General features: G+C 50.8%; 1 protein-coding gene across 4 annotated transcripts in view; it reads right to left on the reverse strand.

Annotated features, from left to right (window-relative positions):
• GFM2 (GTP dependent ribosome recycling factor mitochondrial 2) overlaps positions 1-21,273 on the reverse strand; it is a 43,442-nt gene that overhangs the window by 6,924 nt on the left and 15,245 nt on the right. For 2 of the 4 annotated variants that reach the window (XM_078612647.1, XM_078612648.1), the window contains exons 7-21: positions 21,184-21,272; positions 19,997-20,085; positions 18,884-18,944; positions 18,018-18,227; positions 17,251-17,331; positions 16,622-16,770; positions 15,963-16,103; positions 14,851-14,950; positions 12,902-13,106; positions 11,709-11,785; positions 9,907-10,045; positions 7,985-8,164; positions 6,504-6,619; positions 6,179-6,361; positions 4,197-5,837 (exon numbers count right to left, since the gene is read on the reverse strand). In XM_078612647.1, coding sequence (XP_078468773.1) covers positions 5,712-5,837; positions 6,179-6,361; positions 6,504-6,619; positions 7,985-8,164; positions 9,907-10,045; positions 11,709-11,785; positions 12,902-13,106; positions 14,851-14,950; positions 15,963-16,103; positions 16,622-16,770; positions 17,251-17,331; positions 18,018-18,227; positions 18,884-18,944; positions 19,997-20,085; positions 21,184-21,272 — 1,946 coding nt within the window. In that variant the 3' untranslated portion in view covers positions 4,197-5,711. Of the gene's footprint in view, positions 1-603; positions 2,070-4,196; positions 5,838-6,178; positions 6,362-6,503; positions 6,620-7,984; positions 8,165-9,906; positions 10,046-11,708; positions 11,786-12,901; positions 13,107-14,850; positions 14,951-15,962; positions 16,104-16,621; positions 16,771-17,250; positions 17,332-18,017; positions 18,228-18,883; positions 18,945-19,996; positions 20,086-21,183; position 21,273 lie in introns of those variants that run through there. The other 2 variants (XM_078612651.1, XM_078612650.1) reach the window with 2 other exon arrangements.

A 21,273-nucleotide genomic window follows, 5' to 3' on the forward strand; every position in this document is an offset into this window, starting at 1 on the left:
GAATACATAAGTAACGACACAAAATATAGAATTAGTGAGCGTTCTCGTGAGTGCACTGGTTAGTGAGTGTACTAGTTAGTGTGCTAGTTAGTGTACTAGTTAGTGAGTGTACTAGTGAGTGTGCTAGCTAGTGTACTAGTTAGTGTGCTAGTTAGTGTACTAGTGAGTGTACTAGTTAGTGAGTGTACTAGTTAGTGTGCTAGTTAGTGTACTAATTAGTGAGTTACCCACAGGTAATGAAGGCGCTCTGTCTCTATGAATGTCTCTACTAGTGAGTGAATGTACTAGTGAGTGAGTGTACTAGTGAGTGTGCTAGTTAGTGTACTAGTTAGTGTACTAATTAGTGAGTTACCCACAGGTAATGAAGGCGCTCTGTCTCTATGAGTGTCTCTACTCGTGAGTGAATGTACTAGTGAGTGAGTGTACTCGTTAGTGTACTAGTTAATAATAATAATGTCATTTTATGGAGCGTCAATCATGCAATTGCATCCTACAACGCTGCCCATCAATTAGCCAGTCCCTTACACAAACAAAACCCCACACACGCGTAAAGAACGAGAGGTGAGAAATACACGCGACGAGAAAAAAATGATAATCGCAGAGAAATTTAAATTAAATTTAATAAATCCGTTCGGTCTCCGTACCCTCCCCCCCCCAGTGTCCCCAGTCCCAACGGTGACCACCGCTCTCCACTCGCCAAAGATCGGAGCCACCGCAACCGGAATCAAAGCGCGCAACAATTTTCACGTCGCTTCTTCACGTCCGCTGCATTAAAAAAAATAAACGAGCATCGTCGATTCGCATCGCTCGCACCAAACATCACCCTTTTTAAATCCTTTATATTAAGTTCACTTGCTTGCTTGCTTGCGTGCTTACGACCGTGCAAATCTTTCGGTCGTTTTTTAACCCACTTCCCGTGATCCAATCGAGCTGACATTTTCCACACAGACTCGTTGTGCGTGACAAATAATTTTCGTGAAATTTTTTTTTTTTACACTTTTTAGGAATTTTTTTTTTATATTTAATTACCAATTGCTTAATGGTGGCAGGCAATCATCTGACCCATAGGTGGCAGCCATCTCAAGCCAGAGGACGAGAGGACTCTAGCCGCCACGCATATAAAGGATTTATAGTGAAAAACTTTGTTTTACGGGTTAACTTTTTTCCTCCCCGCGAATCCAAATCATCACTACGTGACAAAGAGAGAGAAGAGACACACACGCGCGCGCGCGATGAAAATAATAAGCAGCGTTTAAGAAAACTAATAGCCATCTCCTATCTGCTCGGCGTTACGCTTCCTCCACTTATCGCTTTAAATACAGCGCCGGTGGCTCATAGGGGACTCGCGTATCTCGACGGAGCGGCCTCTTGCATTATTCATCGTAATAGGCTGACCCAGATAAGTCGATCACACGCGAATTGCCCCCTTGCAGCTTTGCATTGCTACGCTCACACCGCTCCTCGCGTCTCGCAAGGAGCGGGGGACGCCATCGTTACCATCGTTATTATTGTCCATAATAGAGGCGGGTTTTTTTCGGTGGAGGGGGGGTGGGGTGGTATTTATATATAACGCGTAAATATTAATGTTGTGTCGTTGAACCCCCGCCCACCACCCGACAGAGGCAATTGGTAAGGTTTGTCACGTGAACAAAACGTCGCAAGTCGTTGCTAGCACAGCACGAACCGGCTTGTGTGTTGGAGAGTAAACCCACTGCAGCATTTACAATTTGATGACCGCGACGTTTCGCCAGTAGCTACAACAGGCACCATCAGGCGACAAGCCAGCATTGTGGAGAAATCCTCCCGTGTCATTAATTTGTGCGCGATCAAACCACAAAAACCTTTATTATGGATGACATTGGTCACGAAAGCACTTCGAGGTGTTAAACTGACCACCACCATAATTATTATCATCACTATGCCCCCGGCCCCGTGTTTTCCCCTTTCACGTCGTGAACGCATCCGAGCGCTGACCTGCAGGATCCGTGTATCCACGGCGAAGATTTGGACACAAATGTCGGCACGAGGGTGGACCCGGGGTGGCTTCGGGGAGGACAGAGAGCCAAAGCCTGGTTAATAAAAAAAAAAACAGGTTAATAAAAAAAAAACTGCTTAATAAAAAAAATTCAGCTGAGGAGCAGTGCCGGATTATTCTCGTAGCAAAATTAGCTACATATGCTCCTGCCCCGCACTTTCAAGGGCCTCGCGCTAAATGCTTTCAAGCTATCAATTCCGGTTCAGTGATTCTGCACTTGCTCTATTACTATAGTACTATACCGCCTTCAACTTTTATGAACGACTGGGTGTTAAAGGTACGCAATTTGTCGTATTATCTGGCTGCATAGCAAATGAAAAAAATACAATTACTTTACTATGCAAGTTGAAAGTTGTGTTTTAATGTTTTATTTAGGGCCCCTTTATAAGTTATGCTACAGGCACCGCACCAGCGTAATCCGGCACTGTGCAGGAGCTGTGTATCCACGGCGAAGATTTGGACACAGGGTGGCCCCGGCGTGGCTTCGGGGAGAGAGCCAAAGCCTGGTTACGAATAAGTATAACCCGTAAAAACAAAGTTTTTCACTATAAATCCTTTATATGCGTGGCGGCTAGAGTCCTCTCGTCCTCTGGCTTGAGATGGCTGCCACCTATGGGGCAGATGATTGCATTGCACCATTAAGCAATTGGTACTTAAATATAATATTTTTGTCCTAAAAAGTGTAAAATTTTGGAAAAAAAATTTCACGAACATTAATTGTCACGCACAACGAGTCTGTGTGGAAAATGTCAGCTCGATTGGATCACGGGAAGTGGGTTAAAAAACGACCGAAAGATTTGCACGGTCCTAAGCAAGCAAGCGAACTTAATATAAAGGATTTAAAAACAAACCCACCCGAAGAGACCTGGGTTTGAATTCAGGTCGGCAAGCCGCCTGTGATTGAAGCAGGGTTCTCAGGTGGTGTGTGTTGATGGTCTCAGCACCCCCCCCACCGCCATCAATTACTGCACAAAGGTAAAAGCTAAAGATCCCCCGTATAGCCTTAACAGACTGTCGGGGCAAGTGCTGTTAGCGAGCACCTATGAAGGCCGGAACGGTACACGAGGGGGTTGTGGCCAGCTCCACGCCCGTCCACCTTTGTCTCCCAAGTGGCGATGTTTACTACACACCGCACCAGGTACTCATTTGAGGCTGAGTCGACCTAGGGGAGGCCCAGGACCGGTTCAGATAATCGTTCCGCGTTATAACGGAGAGCATTCCGCGTTGTGCGAAGTGTTCCCTAAAGGAAGAACCGCGTGATGGCGATAAACGCGTTATCGTGTGAACTACGCGTTAAGTGAGGACTCGCCACATGTGTGTGTACACATTTGAGGTTCTGGCCAGGATAGACTCAACCCGACCTCCCCTCAGGACTGCTGACAGGAGGCGAGCACCGTCACAATTCTCATCTGAGCAGTAAAATCCCAGCCTCCGTTTGCCTTGTTAATGATACAGGCAGTGGACCATGGCCATCCGAGCAGGCGTATATCCAGCGTTTGTTGAGGTTTGTGATTTCCAGATGTTGTTTGTGGTTATGGAAGAGGTGTGGGAGTGATCACAGCAAGTAAAAAAAAACATTAGGCTATAGCCAAACTTTGAAAATCGATGTCTGGTTCGGGCATATTTCACTTCGCGCGTCAATTGACAATGCCATTTACCCTGGAGAGCCTCAGCGACGCTCCTCCTCCAAACGCAGGAAACCCCTTACAAGCCACGCCCATCACCGTGACGCGGTTCAAGATGCCGATGATGTCACTGAAGCCTCGCGTCCAGTGGCACACGTGGGAACAAGACCCGAGACTTATTATCTCCAGCTATTTTCGTGTTATCTACTTTGGAATCGAACCGATAACGAATGACTTTAAATAAAACACCATGCTTGTGAAACTGCGCATTTCTGCATTGGACACTGAACCCATTCGTCAATAATATTAACGTTTTTGGGAAACGGCCCTTGTTCAAAGCATGTGCTATGGTACCTATTTTTTTATTATATTATGTATTTTTCCTTTAAAGGCCAGTGTTATTGACGAATGTGTCGAGTTATTTTGTTGCTTGTACCTGCACACCACTGCCAACGCAAGCATTATCAGATAACGGCAAACACAGGCCGAGTAACGCAAGTGTTATTTGATCTTTAAGTGAAGAAAATACACCGATGTGTGTCGACACGGTATTTTTTATTAACCACAATCCCACAGTACAACGAACACCACATTTTTTTTTTACAAAGTTTGTTGCACTGCGCCGATCAACAAACCACCCGTCAACTCCTTCACCGTGACACCCCGCAGCCAGGGCCCTACGATCCTCCGACACCCATAAACTCGTTGCGTCTCCCACCAACCTCCGCTCCATGGGTGACAAGGGGCCTTTCTCCTCCGCTGCCCCGAGGCTATGGTGCACGCTGCCCATTGAGATGAGATCCACCGAGTCAATCGCCACTTTTAAACCTCATTTATAAACTCATCTGCTCAAAAGGTCCTCCTCCACTCTACCACCTCGTGTATTCCGTCCCTTGAATGCTCTCCATGCTGATTTTATGCTGTATATATAATGTCCTTTTTTTTCACGTCATAGTTTTTTTTATAGTATTGAACACTTTTTTACTGTTCAGTGATTTAAGCGTGGGGAAAGGCGCTATATGAATAAAATGCATTTTTATTGTCATCCAGAATGTGCCAGATACCGTCGGATCTCGGAAGAGCACCATTAGATCTCGGAAGCAAAGCAGGTTTGGGCCTGGACAGTACTCTCATTGGTGGCCCTCGTGCACAAATAGGGCGCCGTAAGACTGCGGAGATACGCCGACGGGGGCGGCAGATGGCAGCGCAGCAAAATCCATCACTGTGCTGCACTTCTACGCTTCCACATTTATGGTCCCCGTCTTCACCAGCCTGCGCTGACCAGCGTGGTGAAGGCCAAATAATCCCCATGACCAGTGTGGCATGGAGAGCTCCCTCATCCAGCAGCGGAGTGAACAAAGGCCCTTCACATATATATTATCTCTTTAAGATCTCTCACCCGGTTAAACACCAAATGAACTGCATCTTGCGCATACGCCCTTACAGAAGTTTGTCTTGACCCAACTGGCAGGTCCCCAGAGTGGTGGGGGTAAAGTGTGGGAACTCCCACCTCTGACGTCTGGTCACCTTGGAAGAGTAGGCCAAAGTAACCTGTTGGAGGGGGCTCCATAGAGGCTCCGTCTAGGGCAGGCCCCTTCCGCCAGAAGTGGCGTGAGAAGGACATTGCAGGGTGGCGCCTTCGCCTTTACGGACAAGACAAAGACACCCTGTATAGCCTCAACACACTTTTGGGGCAAGTGCTGTCAGTGAGCACCTATGAATGCCGGTGCAGCACAAGAGGGGTTGAGTGGCCAGCACCACGCCCGACCGTCTTTATCTCCCCAGTAGCGATGCTTAAACACCGCGCCAGGTACTCAGTTGAGACTGAGTCGACTTAGGGGAGGGCACAGGACCGGTTCAGATGATCGTCACCGGTGTTGGCCGCGAGTGGGAATCGAACTCGGGGTCGCTGGATTCATAGGCCCAGCACGCCAACCACCGCGCCACCGCTCCCCACACCTTCACGGACGCCGTGTATAACACAAGCTCTTGTCCTGTGCGCCTTGAAATCTCCCGTGCACCGGCAGACACGGGAGGAGGAGGAGGAGGTCTTAGAGGCCGGTGAGTCGATGGATCAGCTGCTGCTGATGCTGCGAGTTCATCGGCTGGTAGCTGGACAGCTCCAACGAGAAGGTGCCCGTCCCGGATGTCAGCGTGCGGATCGCAGTGGAATAGCCCTGCGTGTGCGCGCATGCAAGATGCGTCCCGTGTTCGCACAAACGGAACAAACAGAGGAGAGGCGTGCGGCAAGCTGATTGGCGCAAGCCTTCGAACGCACCCAGCGCTCTCGCGGGAAGGGTTGTCGGGCCGCGCAATGCTAAACGGTGGCACCGCGAGTGGATCGTGAGCTGCCCGCAGGTCAATATGGACCGGCCGGAATTGTTTTGCATCCGCACACACACACGCGCGCACACATTTTCCCCGGTCACCGCACGCTCCTTGCTCCCCCCCCTCCTGCCCCCACCGCCCCCCCCACTTCGCCCCGCTCACCCAGCCCCCTTCACTGACAAACGCTTACCATGGTCTCGGCCAGGGGCACGCTCGCCAGCACCACCTTGGAGTCGAGGCGGCTCTGGACGTCGCGCACGCAGCCCCTCCGCTGGGCCATGTCGGAGAGGACGGCTCCGAGTCGCGCCTCGCTCACCGACACCTCGACGCTCATGACGGGCTCCAGCAGCTGCACGCCGGCCTCCTTCAGCGCCTGCGGCGGCGCAGCGAGCAGAGAGGTTATCGTGGGAGCCCCCGTCACAGGCAAGGCCCGCGGAGCCGTATAACCCAGTGGGCCTTAGCTGGGTATTCAATTTTTTTTTTATTATTATGACCAGGCCTGCGAGTGCGCACACCTGGTGCAGACACGTGGAGGCGCACGCGGCCACCACGGCCGGAGACGACCCTGGCTGGAGCGAGACGGACACGAGTTCCACCTCGATGTCCACCACTGGAAATCCCAGCTCGGGGCCTGCGAGCGCACGCACAAGTACGAGCGGCGGTCAAGGAGAGCAATCGGAGGGAGGGGAGGGGGGGGGGGCGTGCGTGTTCATCATTGGGTTGCCACCTGTCCAGGTTCTGACGGGAACAGCCCGGGAATTGTCGGCCGTGTTCGGGTGGCAGGAGTTCATTTGTATGGAGATCGGGTAGCGGTATTGCCGCGTTGAACTTTATTACAGTACACTGCAGCACGGTTTCGATAATAGACCTAGCGCCGACTCAGAAATGTCGCCGGATTTGGATTGTGGAAAATCTAACTCTTTTCAACTATTTTTTATTTTACCAGGTAAGGCCCACTGAGCTATATCGCTCTTTTTCCGAAGATACCTGGCCACAAATGATATATCAACGATGTGGCTTATCATGTGGAAATGGATGGCAGCCAGGCACTCTTCATGCATGTTTCTAAATGAGATCACGGAGAGAACATGCAAACTCCAAATATACAGGTGTCAGGATCGGGATAAAACCCACGACCTCCTGTATACCAGGCAAGGTAATTAACATCTTGCCACTTTGGCAACCCTCGGAATTCATCTCCGTTAGCCGATGGTAGTGATATAATAGTTTATAATGGGATCTGTTTTGCCAGTATCAATGAAAGATCCATGATACAGCTGCTCACCCCAAGCTATAAATGCTCTGATTAGTGCCTTATCTTTCTAGTGTTCGCTCTTTGGTGTTCTCTAGTCTGAGACACCAGTGACATTAGGCCATAAAGAAAGCTGTCTCTGGTGTAGGCCAATCAGTTTAAAAGACAATGCATATATAATAATTATCAGAGCATGTTTGTTCGCATGTTGTGTGTGGTTAATGCAGACTTGATTCCTTGAAAAAGGTTTCTGTTTGGTGTTTGAACATCTTAACACCTGTTTTATTGCCAAAAAGAGTAAAACCCATTATTTTTCATATAATAGTTAGTTCATTCATAAAATCTTTTGTGCCAGTTACCAAATCGTCTGGAATTCGCCCCGATCTCGTCAAGACTACGGTGTACAGCTCTGGTGTTTTATGCTGTGAGACTGTGATATGGGCAGCAGAGGGCATCGCAGTAAAACCCATTGGTTTATCCTTCATCAATCAACACTGACCAGTTCGGTGAAGTATTTATCACAAAACCCCAACTATCCGTAAGGCATGGGGAGGCCCTTATCCAGCAGTGGATTGACATAAAAACAGTACATCTACACCACGTTATAGTATGAGGTCAATAGTGACTCTCCAGTGGACAGACTGCCCCCTGCCATAGGAATGTGGGATTTCCAGTGGACAGACTGCCCCCTGCCATAGGAACGTGGGATTTCCACCATGTTTTTGAATGAAGGCAGACACGCACCTTGCTGCGCGCCGGCCTCCACACCGCTCCGCACCGCGTCGATGATCTCCTTCCCAGCGTGCATCGCGACTTTCTCGTTGACCTTGAACCGTGGAGTCACGCAGCCCTGAGGGCAGGGCCCCACGGCGAGCTCCACCACCACCTGGTGCAGCTTCTCCCCGAACGAGCGCTCCAAGGAGACTGCGACCGGCATCAGCGGCGGCAAATCGGGGCGGTTACGTTCCGGAAGGGTCGCCCGTGATTAATACCGCGACTTCCGATTAGCATCGGTTCTGGCCCCCTTCCCCTTAAGTCGACACAATCTCAAGTGAATACCTGCTGCGGTGTGTAGTAAACATCGCCAATGGGGAGACAAGGACGGTCGGGCGTGGTTGCTGGCCACTCACCCCCCCGTGTGCCGTACCGGTATTCTTAGGTGCTACAGCGCTTGCCCCACAAGTCTGTTGAGGCTGTGAGGGGGAACTTCGTCTCACCCATAAAGGTGAAGGTGCCCACCTGCAAGTTCCTGCTCAGGCCACTGCTGGCAGAAGAGCCTCCCACCTCTATAGAGCTCCCCCTCGAACAGGTTACTTTGGCCTATTTTTTCACGGTTGACTGCATGTATGGTGCGAAAGAAGTTGAACGTACATACACGTGTACACATACAATCCTCCGGGGGGAATTATACTGGTCAACAAAAAAAACACATTTTTTTCTGGCCTGGTCTTTTGCAGCTGTTTTAGACTAATTTCAGGGTGCTGATTCCAAATCTGATCTCAGATTTGCTCTATCACATCTCATTTTTATGCTATCAGCATACCCCATTTTCATTGATTTTACCCAAAATTAACTCTGTCACTTGTGATTGCAAGTTGTTGCGAGTCAGTGACTGCTTTAGGGTTAAAATATGGTGCTGTATTTTTAGGATAGTGTGTTTATAATATCATTTTATGTAGATATACACATTTATTTAATATTTTTCTTCTGCAGTTTTTATTTAAAATGCAATATTTGTTATCTCAAAAACCTGATGTGATAGACAAAACTGATGCCAGATTTGGAATCAGCACCCCAAAATTACATTAAAACCGTTGGAATAACTTATGCCAGAAAAAGTGTGTTGACCAGTGTTATCAATGAAATACGCGCAGCGGAATGTGAGAAATCCCATAGCGTCATCTACGAGAAAAGCGAGAGGCCTGCCTATGGGTGCTGGCGTCATGAATCAATTTAGGCAAATTAGAAGAAAATTACTCGCGCATTACTTAACTGGGAAAGACAGAGCAATCGTCGCCTCCTCCTGCGCCAACAGCAGGAGGCTTCTGAAAGGGTCTTGAGACTCGGTGAAGTATTACACGGGAAACGAGTGTAGGAATTGCAACAATTAAAAATACGTATGCTATGGAGTTTAATCACTGGCATATGGAGTAAATGCGCCCACTTAACATTGCGATGGTTACACCGGGCGAATGAATTAGTGAGTCTTGTGGATTAAAAACAATATAGTCTGTTAAAAATAATCATGACGTTGTTTTGCCACAGTCGAGGAATAGGCCCCCTCATCCAGCAGTGAATTGGCATAAGGCTACAAACAATTATCATAATAACTTATTGACTCAGGAAAGCCACTACGAGTCTGAAGACTCTTTTTCAGGAGGGTCCTGCGCTGGATTGTTGGGCCAACACCAATGACACGGTGCGCCTTGGGCAATGGGAGCAAACCGGAGAACACGGAGGAAACCCATGCGAAAAAGGAGGAGAGAACACACACAAACCCGGGGGAGATCATACAACACTGCGCGCAGAAAGGCGCCCGAGGCCGCAATCGAACCAAGACCCTTCTTGCTGCGAGGCACGAGCGTGTTATCGCTGCGCCACCCTGCCGCCGATCAATCGCCACCGTGGTCACCGTCACCATCGCGGCCATCCCGTCAGCGCCTCACCGCTTGCCGTGCCTCCTGTGCCGACGGTCTCCCTGTACGCCACTTGCAGCGGCCCCAACGCCGTCTCGATGCCAAACTCGCGACGGATGCGGTCGTGCACAATCTCTATGTGCAGTTCCCCCATGCCGCACAAGATCGTCTACTCCACACACAAAGACAACGATCACCCCCCGTGAAGCCCGCAGAAACCGTTTGGTCCAAGTGCTGCTAGGAGGCACCAAAGGCCAGGATGGCACAAGAGTGGGGTGGGCAGCACCATACCCTGTGTGTTTACACGCCGCATCAGCTGCTAATTTCAGGCCGAGTCGACCTAGGGGAGGCCCAAGACTGATTCATATATTCACCACTGTAATTCACCGGCGAGACTGAATCAAACCGGAGCCGCCGGGTTCATAGGGCAGCGCGCCAACCGCAATGCCACCACTCGCCACTACACACAAAGTGCTGTAAGAAACTATTCAGGTCAGCACGGTGCACGAGTTGATGGGCCACATAAATTCGTTAAGTCTCCTGACCCAAGGGGGTTTAAGGTCACCATTTTCTGGCTTGGCAGTGTGGCAGTACAATTGTCTTACATTCCCGCTGTATTTCATCTGTACAGGAATCGAGCGTTTTCCCCCCACTCCTCAAATTTGTGAGTTTTCTCCGGGTACTTCCAGGATTTCTCCCACGTGTATAAAACATACTTATGGAGTTGGCCAAACATCCTGAGTGTAGGGCCGCAGAGCTTAGGCATTCGTTGGTAGCGCGGGTCTCCGGCTGCCACCCCACTTTATGGTTTCCCCCGCGCCTCCGTGCAAAAAATTGGCACTTGACACATTCTACAGCTTTTGTGAAATTCAATTTTCATGACCGACACGCTATATAAAACTTATATATCAGGGTAGTGTGGCCAGGACCACGTGCACCAGACCACCTTTGTCTTCCCCCTAGGCCAATGTTGTTGACCGCACCAGGTACTTACATTATGGAGTGGCTCAAGTACAGTTTAAAGTTGGACTTATTCAGAGAGAAGAGAATTTCCAAGCCAATTGATGTCAACCAAAGGGTCCTACATTGGGATGTTTGGCCAAATCCGACACATTCACGGTTTAAGGAATGTATTCCTTTATAATTGTTAAATACATGTAAACAAAAGAGAGAGCGTGTACGATGGCAGAGCACGTGGGCATCCAAGGGCACGGGGTTCACCGAAATCCACACGATGGAGGAGTGAAACAGATTGAAAATTGCCAGCGCAGAACCGCACGTTCTACGCTTGCTAGCGTTGGCAAGCGCATCTCGTGGCAGGCTCGTGCGCGTGGTTTAATGGCGAAAGCCGAACGCCGCATCCTGCCACGCGCTGTTGAACTAACGGCACGGACAGCGATCCGCTCAGTCTTTTTTCCGGATCTTCTCATTTGTATCAGGTAGCCCGATCATCCATAATACAGGTTTTTTTGGGTTAGATCGCATAAATATAATTGTCGTTAAACCCGCCACCACCTGACACAGCCGATAAGTAAGGTTTGTCATGGAAACAAAACATGCCAATTCGTTACTAGTACAGCACACTGGTGTGTTGGAGAGCAAATCCACAACATTAACAATCTGTGTACGATGTTTTGCCAGTAATTACAACTAGCTTCATCAGGCGACAGCCAGATTTCGCTTACTGACAATTCTGGCTTACTTGAGTCCGGCTTCGAGAGGTACGGCTGCATTTGACAATGACGTGTAACACGGGCGGGGGAAACGAACTGTGGGTTTCGTAGCTGGGTGCACTTAGTGCCCGTTTGTGCGTCTCTCGCCCCGTCTCCCACCTGTCCAGAGTCCGGATCGACCTTCACCCTCAGACTGGGGTCCTCTCTCTGCAGGCAGGCCAGGGCGTGCTCCAGCTCTGCACACACACACACGCACACATCGACAAGTCCGCCGCTTTGTGTGAAAATAGCGTAAAAATCCATCCACCAAAAAAATTCAACTAGATTTTTTTTACACATCCCAGCCACATGGCCTTCTGTGTGTGTGTGTGTATATACACGTAAAATTTCAGCAGCACCGGTTCAACACAAGCAAACATTGTACCGGTTTCAACTTTCAGAGTCTCATCATCGGACATTTGCTTGAACCAATGCTGATACCAATGCTACTTAATGGCTAGAAGCTCACAGAAAGCTCTTAGGCTGACGGCAATTTGTAAAAACCCATCCATATAAAATAAGATAAATATGGAGGGACCGATATGTGAATGAAGCATATTGTCTGCTCCGCACCAACGCGTATGATTATAATTCAGTGTTGTGTAAAATGAAAGGTGGCCCAGTGGTTCAGGAGCACTGAGCCTGCACCATAGAGAGACCCCTGGGGTTTTCCAGCTACGGATCAGAAACATGCACAATGGAGAGTTGCACAAAACTTGAAAAGTTGCAAGATACGAGCATGGCGAGGTGCAGGACTGGAATTCGATCGAGAGACAGAACGGGGAACATGTGGATTGGGGAGCAAACGTAAACTGGAGAGGCGTTAACATAAGCGAGCACACCCGTGGGCCAACTGATATCATCACGAGAAGGGCCGACTGGCCGACGGAGGAGACTGGTGACGAAGTGGACAGAGAACGCGCGAGAGTGTGCGACCGCCACGGAGATGGAGTGACGGAATGGGCCCGTGTGCAGGAAAGAAATAGATTGTGGCATCGTGAGACCGTGAGGGATGGATGAAGACTCGGTCAAGGAATTCATCCAGAAGTTGATAGATCACAGCTCGCAATGATGTATGGACACATGGTTTGAACAGGGAGACACTTTTGTTGTTTTACTTTTTATACTATTAGAGAACAAACCCTACTGTCGAGAACGAGGTTCAACCACAGGTGGAAATAAGCCAGATTCTCATCGTTGCCAGCCCATCGGTCCCGACACCAACATTAGCTTGAACCTCCTAACGCCACGCGGCCATATCGACACTTTTCGCTTACTGCTCGTTCACTGCCTCCCTTCGCGCACACCCTTACCGCCCTGTTTGGCGACGGACGGCGCTTCGACGGTACAGAAGAACACGGCTTCAGGCACCTCGACGCCGGCTAGGACCGGCAGCTTGGATGCCCCGGGGTCCTTGGGGCTCACTTTGCTCTGCGTGGAGGTGGCGGCGGAGGAGGCGCGGCGAGAAGCGGCCTGCGCCGATGACTTGGACGCCACCAGCGTGTCTCCCGTGCCCGTCTGTGCGAGCACGGAAGGAGGAAAGGAGGGCGAGGTTGGGTCGGGTGGTAGGAAAGGCGCAGTGGTGTGTGGTATCGAGTGGCAGTCAGCTGTGTTAATGTCACCAGGTGAGAGGCCATCGTGATACCGAGGAGTTGGTAACCATGTGGCGTGGGGGGAGTTATAAATCGTTTGTGGCTCCCTGGTGGTCGAGTGGTTAGGATGGAGGAGGCTCGTGAAGGACGCTGCTACTGGGTAGTTGGAGGCAGTCGCCCTCCAACAACAACGGAGGGCAGAGGAGCGACGCTCACAACAACGTGCAGAGTGCCAGCGGCTAAAATACAGCAAGTTTGCACAGGAGAGGGCACAGCTGGTGCATCTGCCAGTCATCTCAGTCAGTCAACCCATGGCACATGGGAATGTCCCGTGACCTCCCGTCAGCGAGCATTCAACACTTCACGTGGCCTCTAAGTGCACCTGGCCTGGCACAGGCACTGTGGTGACATCATCGTCACTTAGTGGACTGGCGGGTGTTTGTTGGTTAGCGGTTAAGATTAGGTGCTCCCACCGCCGCGCCCCGGGTTCAATTCCCGGTCAGGGAAATACTAGTTTCCCGCACCACCGATGAGCATGGTTGGCTTCGTACGGTGCGAAAGAAGTTCAGAGCGGAAAGCCAACACCGCCAATGGTTTTCAAAAGTTAATTTAAGTATTCTTTGGGTCTTTCGGTAAAGTCACGTCAATAGGTTCAAAGAAAATAACAAAAAAACTACGTTTCGATCACAACAGAATTGGTCGTCACCGGTTAAAACATTTAATTGGTACATTTTCGTAATGGGAAGTTTATTTAATTTAATATTAATATACGTTCTTGCACCGATTTCAATCTCTTCTGTCATGCAGTTGTTTTTTTCTCCCATTTCTATCTGCCTATTTTTGTTCTGATTTCTAATTGCTTCATTGTTGTACTGCATTGTAGACTGTTCTCATTTTCATTGACCCAGGTAACTCTTGCAAACGCGATTGTCCTATTTCTCAACTTGAACCGCCAAGTTTCTGGGTTCTAATCCAGGTAGCTGACTGTGATTAAACCAGGTTCTCCTATACGTCATTAGAAATTCATCATTTTTATTTCACACGGGGGGGGGGCTGAACTTTCCCACTTGCCCTGCTGCAGAGATTTTCATCACGAAGCAATGAAACAAAAATTTGCAATTGCCAGTGGTAGAATAATTGCCATGCTAATTGAAAAACCTATTTAACGTGATACAGTATTTTTTTTGTGCGGTCATTGGCGATTGAGTCAAGAAACCTGAGAACCTGGTGTATTCACGGGCAGTGGCTGGAACTTGGATTTGAACCAAGGATTTCCACGGTGCTAGCTCAACGCACTCCGAGCCCCAAGCCCCCTGGCCACCAAGACAGCAATAGCCCGCCCCTTGTTGGCAGAGGGTTCGCGTTTCGAATCCGGCAGATGGCCCTGGTTTAATACTGCGGGTGTATTAATAATGTGACGCAATTGAAAAATGCCACCGCAAGTTACTCATTGGGATTACACAAAGGAACCACAATCATCGCCCCATACTGGCAGACTAATGCCCACTTGCAGGCCCAGTGCCGAGTCACCTCTGCGCCGCACAGGGCCAGCTTCCGCCGGGGGTGCCCTTGGAACGTCGATTTGAGATGACGATATCAAGGCGCTTTGAGTTGACGGTGCACGTAAGTAAGCGCTACACAGATGCAAAGACCGTTGCTATTAAACCCACCTGCTTAAGGCCGACCGCAATTGCGATATTTCCGGCTGACAGAGAGGAAAGCTCCACGTGTTGGTCAGCGAAGGGCAGCAGCAGTTTGTTCATTCTCTCCCTTCGACACACGCACGAGCACAACAGCCGTGGCCAAGTCAACAGGCAACGAGTGCAAAGGTCACCTCCACTGAAGCCAGCTATGGAAATTCCACATTCCCACGGTGGCTGGCAGTCTCTCAACACGATGGACACACTTGCAACAAGGTGGCAAGACTCATTTTTAGAACCTCAGAAAAATAATGATGATTAGAACAATAATGTACTTTAACGAGTAAAACTTAAACCTCCTTGTCAAGTTCTTTAAGTGGGGAGGCCTTCATCCAGCAGTGGATAGATCGAGGCTGACAATGGCAATGATTCTAGATTTGAAGCTTTCGTGACTGCAAGGAATCATATTCTTAGGTTTTTTCGGTAAAGTCACGTAGGTAGAACATCAAAATTAATGAAAATAAAATAAAAAACAAAAACAAAAATCACGACGTTTCGGAGGCAACACAAGTCTCCGTCATCAGGTGGGACCGTCACAGCCGAATTAGCTGCAGCTGATGACGGAGACTTGTGTTGCCTCCGAAACGTCGTGATTTTTGTTTTTGTTTTTATTTTATTTTCATTAATTTTGATGTTTTACCTACGTGACTTTACCGAAAAAACCTAAGAAAATGGCAATGATGATGATGACGATGACAAACACTACAATGACGGCAATGAAGACGACAATGACGCTGCTGCTGACGACAACATACATGACAACCCTGAGCCAGGATTTCAACCCGTGCTCTTTGACCACGTGTGTGTGTGTGTATGTTGAACTTCTGTCGCACCGTACGTAGCCAACCGTGCCAATCGGAGGTGCGGGGGAAACACAACAAACTAAACGCAAAAAGTAGTTCGGAATAAATTAGTTTTAAATATAGACGATTTAAAAGCGCATGGCCTCCAGCGGCTTCCTGATATCGCAAGGGCGTTCCAGACGGCCGCAGAAGCGCACGTGAAAGCACCGCGCGACGACCGTCTTCGCTCGATGGCCGGCAGCCAAAGAGCCGTCGGCAAGCCCGAGGGGGGAGTCTCACGTGCAGTCCTTGTTGATGTTGTAGACGGACGACTGCGGCCGTAATGCCCCGGAGTAGACCCTCAGGAAGACCAGAGGCCCCCTCTGCTTGTCGTGCGTCACCTTGAACGCCAACGCGCACGGCTCGTCGCCGTACCACTGCCTAGGGGCGCACGCGGGCAAAACAAAAAAATAGCGCGCTCGTTCAGCCTCGTGGGAAACTTTGACCTCACCACGCAGCTCCAGTGCGGGTTTGGTGCCAGGGCAGGGAGCAGGGATGTTTGAGGGGGACCGTAGAAGTGAAGCACAACGATGGATTTCGTGGCGAGGCCTTCATCCAACAGTGGACTGGCTGTCCCCATACACTCTACGTCTCTACGTTCACCATGTACTCTGTTTCTATTAACTGAAAGGATTATTTCTCCCCGTCCCATCATCTGGTCCACTGTGTTCTCTGTGCCGAAGTCTTCCAAGTGTCTCTTCTAGCATGTCCCCTGTGCCTCCCCTCCGTCTCTGCTCGTCCATCTTTCCCTCCACGGCCTCACTTATCCCCGTCGATTCCCGCATGTTGCTGTGTTCCCGTTTGTCCCTGCTTATTTGCCCGTCTATCCCAGCGTCTATCCCCGCGTGTCCCCCGTCAATCCCCAGATGTCCCCCGCATGTCCCCACCGCGCGTCTCACAGGAAGGGGTGCTGGCGCTCGACTGGCGAGGGCAGGTAGTGCGTGACCGCGTCCATCAGTAGCTGCACGCCCTTGTTCTTGAGCGCGCTGCCACACAGCACCGGCACTGCCGCCCGGCTGAGCGTCGCCCTGCGCAGGGCCGCGCGCACCTGCGGGCGCCGTCGATCCGGCCACGCACAGAAGGGACCGGGGGGGGCGGGACAGGGGAAGGGACACACGGAGCGGAACAAACGAAGGTTCCGGCACGATTGACTTCAGGGGGAAACGGAAGGTTGAGCCGAGAGAGATACGCTGCAAGAACTAAGCTGGAGCAAGCGAGCGAAAACATCCAGAAAGGTGTGAATTTAAAGAGGTCGAATCTTTTGTCTTTTTTTCTCTACATTGTAATTGTTTCCCACAATGCATTCGGGTTGTGCTGACAGTATCGTGAGATGTGCAGAAGTGAGATGGACTGCAATATACCAGGACCACGATAGATAAAAGAGTGGGAAGGCCCTCATCAAGAAGCGAATAGGCCATGGATGATGATGATGATGATAATGATGATGAACCTTGTTCTGACCATTTTTACCAATGGCCGCTTTGCCTTGCGGGGGATGCGATACTAAACTATATCGAGGCATACTCACGTGTTCGCTGGCCACGGAGGAGAAGTCTTCACTGTGCTGCCCTAAAACCAGCTCTGCGAATGCGTCATCTCCGTCCGCCAGCTGCACCACAACAACAAACAAACAAACAACAACAACCACATCAACGGCAATCGTCTGCCACGGGACGAAGAACCCATCCGGATCGCTCGCAGAGCAGTTGCAACCCCCTTCGTGTTCGAGAACGGCCCACGGAAGCGGATAACACAGAGCTACCACTGAGATCCTTTACTGAGCGACCTCTCGCTCGCACCTCGATTAGCACGTTTGGCTATGTACGGAGCGAAATAAGTTCAACACACGTACAGCAATGTAGGCGTCACCACTTCCCCACCCATTCTGCCACGGAACCACAAGCAAGCGAGAAGGGCAGCCAGAATCGGCGTCCAACAATTGCCCAAGCTCTGTGGTCCTACATCGGGATCTTTGGCCACGTACATCCGAGCCTGAACAAAGACAAAGATCCTCCGTGTAGCCTTAACAGACTGTCAGGACAAGTGCTGTTAGCGAGCACCTATGAAAGCCGGCACGGCACACGTGAGAGGGTGGATGGCCAACACATCGCCCGGCCGCCTTTATCTCCCTAACCTGCGTCGCCAGGTTCGTAGCGCAGCGCGCTAACCGCTACGCTACCGCACGCGCGCGCACGAACGATGTGAGAATAACGTGAGATGCAAGTTATGGGACGCCGATATCGCGACAAATCCCATCGTGACAAAGCGAGGGCCGCTCGTCCGCCAGCGTCCCACCTGCTCCACCAAGGTCTTCCTCGCCTCCACGGCGCTCGGCCACAGCTCAGGGGTCCCCGCAGGGCTCAGCGTCGTTCTCTCAAACTCCGAGCCGTCGTCCCGCTCCGGATGCGCCCGCGATCCGGCCGGTCGCCCGCCCCCCCACGTGAACGCCTCCATGGAGACGACGTCCACGATTCCGCGGAACGTCCTCTCGGCGCCGACGGGCAACTGGCGAGGGGAGGGGGGGGGGGAAGAAGGGGACACGGAGAGAAAGGGGCCGCAACACGCCATCGCTTCCTGCCCTCTGCCGCAGACACCGCGCAGGTGCCGAGTGCGGTTTTTTCCCCCAACGGGTTCGCACAATGCGCCGGTTGGGGCGCTGCGAGCGGCGGGTCGAGCAGAGCGGCGGAGGGGTGTGACGAGCCAAATTTGGCATCGCCGTGGCGTGATGTTATCTCCCTCGCCTGGTACGCAGGAGGTCGTCGTGGGTGCGGTAACCGACCCCAGACTCCTGTATATTTGGCGCTTGCACGCGAGGATTTTTCTCCGGGTCCTCCGGTTTTTCCCCCCACGTTTAGAGTAACTGGCTGCAATAAACTTCCACTTAATAAGCCACTCCGTAGAGCTGTCATCTGTGGCCAGGTCGCTTCTGAAAAAGAGCTAATAGCTCAGTGAGCCTTGCCTGGTAAATAAAATAGTTTAGTTTACGTTTATAGGGGTTTATTTTTCCATAATCAAGTTAATATAAATTTCTCATCATACGCTTTCAAACAAGTCTAGGGCGAAATTTTCCAGACAGAGATACATGCATGCCTAGATACGTACCAATATATAGATTAGCTATTTATTATACAGATGTTAAGCCTCGTTAATCTATAACTGACCTGTATAATGAGAGGCTGGACTTTAAGTTTCTCTTTGATGGAGTCCACTGAGTAGGCAAAGCTGAGAAAGAAAATAATAGATTAATAGGAACACCAAGATGATGTCGTCGTTAACGTCATTAATGCCACCAAACCCTGCAATCGCCTGCTGCCAGAAAATAAATGGTAAGGAGTTCAATCTCTATGGGGTCAGTTCTGGTAGCCTCATCGCCACGGCCACCACCACCACCACCACCTTTAGGTGTCCCCCCCCCCCAAAAAAAAAGTAAAAAGCGTGTCTCCCTGCTCTCAAATGAGCAGTGGGCGGCACCCATTGCCACTGACGGTGATGAACCAGTGATTGAAATTCCACATTCTTATGACGAGGACCAATCTATCCTCAGGATGACCACTGCTAACTTTGAACAAATAAGATGCAAATCATTTTACCAACGCCAAAGTGATGACTGATAGATGATGATGATTTCAGATGCAAATCATTTTACAAATGCCAAAGTGATGACTTGGCTCCAAGGAGCGCGGTAGGTTAACGACTGCCCCACCGCTCCGCCCCATCATCTCTTTGCCAATTTTCATCTCCGACGTGCAATTGGGGTCACGTCACAGCCTGAAGGTTTAATTCAGAGCCCTCGCAGAGCAGTACAACCCTTCGCGTTTCACGCTGGCCCACGGAAGCGGATACCACAGAGCTACTTCTGAGAACTCCGGTCTGCGCTTTCCCACTCGCTCTGCCACTGACAGTAAAGTCCGTCTCGTGTCAGTCAAACCGATGACTTTAATTCTTTAATTGAGACAAAACCCAAGTTGATTGCGATGGTTTTTTTGGGGGTTTTTCCGTGATGCCATTGGTGGACAGGCTACAGCCACGTGACTCGCAACACTTGAGAAGCCGGTTTAATCGCTGACGGTTGAAACCCGGATTCGAACCCAGGTTCTCATCAGGGGTGCCCGGCTCAGTCCAGTGATCTCTTGAGCCACCCGGCCACCTCACGACACTTCACACTGCGACAATGAACAGGAGACATGGTAGGGTGGGGTGGGGTGGGGTGGTGGCAACGATGCACCGATGTAAACCTAGAATCACAATCCGGACATAACTTCCGGGGGACTCACCTGGCTCCCAGTTTGTCCATCTTGTTGAGGAAGCACAAGCGAGGAACCTCGTAGCGATCAGCTTGTCGCCAGACGGTCATCGTCTGAGCCTGCGCGCACAAAACGGACCCTTCGGTGATCCCCCTGCAAGGTCGAGGAACTGAAAACACGGCGCAAGAAGGCCGTCATGTTGAGAGGCGGTCGAGCTGACACCCCTGGGTTCAACTTCAGGCAGCCTAACCTTACCCTACCCTCTAAACCCGAACGTAACTTTATTGAATGTGTATTCTAATTTCTCCATGAGCGTCATGTAAAGGGGGACAGGTGGCTGCTGGAGAGGGCCTCTGAAGGTCCGTCACGGCGCACGAGTTGACGGTGCGGCAGGCGCCACGCCACGCCGTCATTGTCTCCCCAGTGCCGACGTTGAAGCACAGCACTGTGTACCCGTCTTTTGAGGCCGAGTCGATGTAGGGGAGGCTCAGGAACGGTTGGAATACAACGTTTCACCGATGTCGCGCATCGTCGCCAGGAATCGAACCCAGGCGGGCGAACTGCAGTGCCACTTTGTGCAAACCAATGCGCCACTGCTCCCCCAATACGCATTTTCATACACCAATTGAACTAACGCAACAACAGCCGCCATTCGCTACTAAGTAGAGGTGACGTCACTCACGGTGCTTGTGCTAGACCAGGTGCACTTAGAGGCCATGTGAAGTTGTCCCAAGGCTAGCTAACAGGTCACGGGACAGGCCCAGGTGCCATGGGTCGACAGTCTGACATGTCAGATGCACCAGCAGTGACCCCTACTATGCCAATTTGCTTTATTTTATCCGCCCGGCGCTCCGCTCATTGTTGTGAGCGTCACTCTAACAAAGACAAAGATCACCCGTATCGCCTTAACAGACTGTTGGGGCAAGTGCTATTAGCGAGCACCAATGAAGGCCGGCACGGCACACGAGGGGGGTGGGTGGCCAACACCACGCCAGGCCGCCTTTGTCTCTCTAGTGGTCATGTTTACACATTGCACCAGGTATTAAAGGCTGAGTCAACCTAGGGGAGGCCCAGGAGCGGTTCAGATAATCGTCACTGGTATTGGCCGTGGCGGGAATCAAACCCAGATCGCCAGGTTCGTAGCACAGCGCACGAACCGCGACACTACCGCTGTTACACACACACACTTACGCACGCAAATAAACACAAACGCACACCTCAACGCCAGCAGAGGCATCAAACACGGCCACGGCACCGTCCAGCACGCGCAGGCATCGTTCAACCTCGACCGTGAAGTCCACATGCCC

This window comes from Lampetra planeri, chromosome 39 (genome assembly GCF_965212315.1).
Source record: "Lampetra planeri chromosome 39, kcLamPlan1.2.h2, whole genome shotgun sequence".
In the NCBI taxonomy this organism is placed as follows: domain Eukaryota; kingdom Metazoa; phylum Chordata; class Hyperoartia; order Petromyzontiformes; family Petromyzontidae; genus Lampetra; species Lampetra planeri.